The sequence below is a fragment of the Lindgomyces ingoldianus genome (genome assembly GCF_010093535.1).
Source record: "Lindgomyces ingoldianus strain ATCC 200398 unplaced genomic scaffold BDR25scaffold_61, whole genome shotgun sequence".
NCBI classification, from domain to species: Eukaryota; Fungi; Ascomycota; class Dothideomycetes; order Pleosporales; family Lindgomycetaceae; genus Lindgomyces; species Lindgomyces ingoldianus.
The window spans coordinates 109,389-113,981 of record NW_022985222.1 but is presented as its reverse complement, the minus strand read 5'-3'; the positions used below and the strand labels follow the sequence as shown (position 1 = coordinate 113,981).

General features: G+C 46.0%; 1 protein-coding gene across 1 annotated transcript; it reads right to left on the bottom strand.

The window, feature by feature from the left end:
• Positions 1-1,200: 1,200 nt before the first annotated feature.
• On the bottom strand, positions 1,201-3,833 carry BDR25DRAFT_362965 (uncharacterized protein; the record flags this gene model as incomplete). The annotated part of the gene is made up of 8 exons (XM_033696658.1): positions 1,201-1,329; positions 1,401-1,664; positions 1,702-1,747; positions 1,821-2,694; positions 2,743-2,893; positions 3,002-3,526; positions 3,608-3,713; positions 3,814-3,833. The coding sequence occupies 8 exons, from the start codon at positions 3,831-3,833 to the stop codon at positions 1,201-1,203; spliced, it is 2,115 nt and encodes a 704-aa protein (XP_033540085.1).
• Between the last annotated feature and the right edge of the window lie 760 nt (positions 3,834-4,593).

Sequence of the window (4,593 nt, the reverse complement as noted above, 5' to 3'; positions counted from 1 at the left end):
AAGCTATATCTAAGTAGTGTTTTTAGAAATGCATTAGTATAGAAAAGGTAGTTTAGTAGAGTCTTAGTAAAAGTAAGTAACTTAGGTGTGTAAGCAACTTGCCTATAGTGTACGTTACTAATAAAAAAACATAAGCTTATAAAACGTAATAAATAGTGCTATAAGACAGGATATAACTTACGTACATGTAAGAAGAAGATAGATGTAGTAATATAATAGTCTAGAATATAAGGCCGGATGTCCCAGAACAGGCTAGTATGGCCTCACCCGACCAGTTTGGAGGTCACATGACCTGTGCTTCGTATATAAGCATGAATCCTGACAAGCGAGGCTTGGCAGTGATTCGTCTCTCTTACAATACACTCCTATCTTTCTCCGAAACCTTGCTCTCAGTGCTATCCGTGCTACCTACTATCCCATCTTTACACGTGCTATCTACTATCCCATCTTTACATAGAACGTAATACTACGCCTTACAAGACTAAATAGTGCTATTATAGGCGAGAATAGAGTGTGGATTTGGTAGGGCGGCCAGCAGGGTGGCCGGCACACCTGTGACGTACGTTAATATTAAAAGCATTTCGCTGAATAGGTGGAGTCCATCACGTGCCTTCACATAGGCAGCCTGTAAGGCCAAGATAGCCCCTACACGCTACAGGTATATATACTATTCTGTACGCAAAAATCAACTGTTGGTTGATTATTCGCACCTTTTAGTTGTATTGGCGGAGTGGTACAGATCCCCGTCCTTACACAGCCATTCTAAGGAAACCGGGATGTGCCCCTTGAAACGTTCACTTGACTAATTAGCATGGTCAATTTTAGCTTTTTTTGGGTTCTTTGTGAGAAGAGAGACTGGATACCGTCTTATACCGCCATAGCGAGCAATTGCTTCAGATTGCTTCAGGGTGTTATTTCAGGATGTCAATATCGCAAAATCACGAGCTATGAGGGCACATGTCAGTGTTAGACAAACGCCACTGAAAACCGCTAGTTGTTAATACAGACTACTGGTCTCCTAGCTAGGAACAAGAGTGCAGTAAGAAACGACAATGATTTTACCAGACTTTGCACGGAAAATATCTTCGCCATGGTAGCAGAGGCGTTTTATCTGGCTTAACCGTCGCATCTCTATTCCTAGCGGGCGATATTCTACCTGACCATGACAATATTTTGCTCCTTGCCTCTTAATAATGGGTCCTAGCGCGCGGCTACGTAAAACTTAAGGTACAGCCCCATGTTTTCAAAGCTGTTGCAGCCGCTATCTCCTTTTAATCCCATATCTGCAGTGCTCTGTGACGTTTTAGAGGAGCTTTTGATAACATACCGCTGATTTTCCAGTCAAGATTCAGAGGTTCCGTTGAAGTAGCATCCAACAATCACATGACTCATCAATTCACCTCAAGAATGCAGATTCCGGGCTCGGCGGCCTCTTTCATCACTTTAGGAACATTCCAGTAAACGAATACCGGAAGCGGTGACAGCCGCACGCGTGGATACGTACGGCCTAGCCTGGGAAACGTCCGTGAAACTCTTTGAGACACTGCAGGTTTCCCTCTCTGCACTTGCACGCAAAACCAATCGCTTGCTCGATGGTCTAGCTTGGCATATTCACCTCTTGCACTTCCGCTGCGAAGTAAATCTATCAACATTTCCAAACCCTTCTATATGCAAACAAATGTTCGGTCAATAGAGTAATACGGAGTAACAGGAACATCCTCGTCGAAAGTTGTCCGACACGATAACACTTAATCACGGGTCATTCCAAAATCTAAATCCAGGTTGAGGATTGGAGGCCCACACTTCCAAGACAATGTTACTCTCTCTCATTTCCTGCAATAGTGGCCTCTCCATTTGCCGCAATGTTGATCCCGTTCTCACCACCCACGCTCTGCGATCCGTCTGTCCCCTGAGTAATTCCTAGATTTCCGCCCGAATTTGCTGTGTTGCCGTTTTGGTCAAGGGTGATACCGAATCCTTCGGAAAATTGTTCGGATTGCTCGACCGCGAGATTGCCATTTGCTTCTCCCTTCGCTGCTTGTCCTTCGGTTCCTTGGGTCTCGTTTGCCTTCTCTCCCTTCGGGGATTGCTGTTCTCCACCCTGTTGCTCGCCTTCTTTCTGACCTCCTTCACCTTCTGTTGCGTTTCCAGCCGCGGCTTGACCTTCGGCGGCTTGCACTTGCCCTTCACCCTGCTTCTGACCCTCTAGCTGAGCCTGGGGCTCGCCTTGCTTCTCAGTCCCAGAAGCGCCCTTAGTAGAATTCGCGTTGGGCTGACCTTCACCCGCCTGACCCTGACCCTCGCCCTTTGCTCCCTGTTCTCCCTTCGGAGTTTGAGCCTGACCCTCACTAGCTTGAGCCTGACCCTCCCCTGGCTTCTGAGTCTCAGCAGCGGGCTCGGTCGCATTTCCTGCGGCAGCTTGGCCTCCACCTTTCGCTGCTTGTTCCCCCTTTTGAGATTCAGCTGCCTGAGCTTGGCCTTCGCCTTGTTGTCCTTTCTGCCCGTTCCCTGTGAAAGTGATGCCACCTCCGGGGCCACCCAGAGTCAGTCCGCCAATGCTCAGCCCCGCATTGTCATTCCCATTTGTCCCATTACGATTCCCAGAAGCCGGCGTATTCTCTTGGCCTTCTTTTCCTTTCCCTCCTCCCCCGAGTTGGAGACCTCCGATGTTTATCTGACGTTTAGTGAGAGATTCTAAGTTTGCACGAGCAGCAAGTGAGCCCTATGAAATTGTCAGGAGACGAATGAGGGAAAAGTAAGAAGCAAAGCCGGAAGTGGCAAAGGTGGACGATGGATAGGTCAAGCATACTGTCCAGCTGCCCTTAATAGTGACTTCTTCACATTTTACAACACTAGATAAAACCACAAAGGCCACGACAACGCTCCAATTAAACTTCATTTTGTGCAAGAGGTGTGAATGCACTAAATAGGTATGCCGCACTGCAGCTATTGAAACAGGGAAACAAAAAAATCTTAGAAATTATGAAGCCTCAAGCCTCACAAAGAAATGAAAAAGAATCCGAATGAAAGATGAAGAAGATATGAAAAAACCAGTTCCGCCTCGTGGCTGCTTATGAAAAGTCATCTTCGTCGCTGGGCCCCCACACATGTCACCACAGGACCGAGGGGGCATGACGAAGCAGAGACAGAACATCTTGGCTGAAGGGCAAAGACGAGGATCAAACGAGTCCGCACGAATGGTATTGACGTTTTCGAGGATAGTGGAAACCTTGGCGTTGCGGAAGGGTCGCAGAAAAAGGCGCAACGCTTGGCATTTGATCACACTAAGCAAAAGAAGATGGATCTGAACGTGAAAAAAGAACTCCTCTGACTTATGTTTCGGGGCGGCTTTGCGGAGAGAGTTTGGTGACATTCTATGGATATCTAGCACGCCGAGATAGCGATGGTGGACAACCCACACTGCGCTCCTACTGAGCTCCGCAAGTAGTAGGCGGCTGGGTCCGAACCAAAAATGTTGTAAATAAGTCAGAGAGTTCCTGCATGATGACGCCAACGTCCTGTAAATCTACCCAGGTAGCAATGTACAACAGGCAGGTCCTGAGAAGGCAGTAGTTCAATCAAGGATTGAATTTCATATTGCTCAAACGCCGCCAAGGTCATCCAAATCGCTGTTTTCCCATGGTAGGAATCCGTTCTCGATGATCAGCAGCAATGAATCACATGCAGGGCTCTTTATTCGCATCCTAATCGACCTAATGTAGGGACGTGGCTCTGTACCACTCCGCTAATACAACTAAAAAAGTGCGAATGATCAACTAACAGTTAATTCTGCGTACAGAATAGTATATATACATGTCGCGCTTAATGACCATCTCGACCTTACGCCTGACACGTTACCGCATATTGTAAAACAATCTAGATGCATTTAGTTAATTCAGTAGCGTGGTTTTTAATAAGCAAATATCTAGCTAATTAAGTATTAGCAAATGCTAATAACTATCTACAGTGCTAATATACAATATCAGCAGCACTTACGTTATAAAAATAATAATAATACTATTTTTATTTAATAAGTAACGTATACTACAAGCAAGTTGCTGTTACAATCCTTGCTTCGGGGAAGCACTCGGGTCTTATAGTATTCCTAGGGGAGAGGTAGGACGGGTGATAGGGGCCAACCGGTAGGGTGTACAGTCCTACGTACAGGCTAATGGGCTACTAGAGGGAGAGAGAGTGACTAGATTGTAGTTTGCCCTTTATGCAGCAGTAGAGAGGCTAGGTTAAACAGTCCTATTAGACAAGGTTAGAGGTATATATAGTGCAAGATATATAAATAGTATTACAGCTCTTTAGAAAGCTAAATGCTACTTAGTCTATGTAAAGAATAAACTAAATGTTAAACACACCTTCTAAAGGTTGTTTAATATAGGAACTTATATACATGTGCTAGGGGCGCTAAGGGGAGCAGAGGGAGTTTATAGTAGTCTGCTAAGGTGAGCTTCTAGAGCTCCCTTAAGCTCCTGTTAATTCGCGGCCTGTCCCCCTATTAGACAACGCATTCCTCTGCCATCGCAGGCAGCTAGGCTGCCTCTGCGCCCTCTAACTAGTCTGTAAGCAAGCCCTGTCCTAATC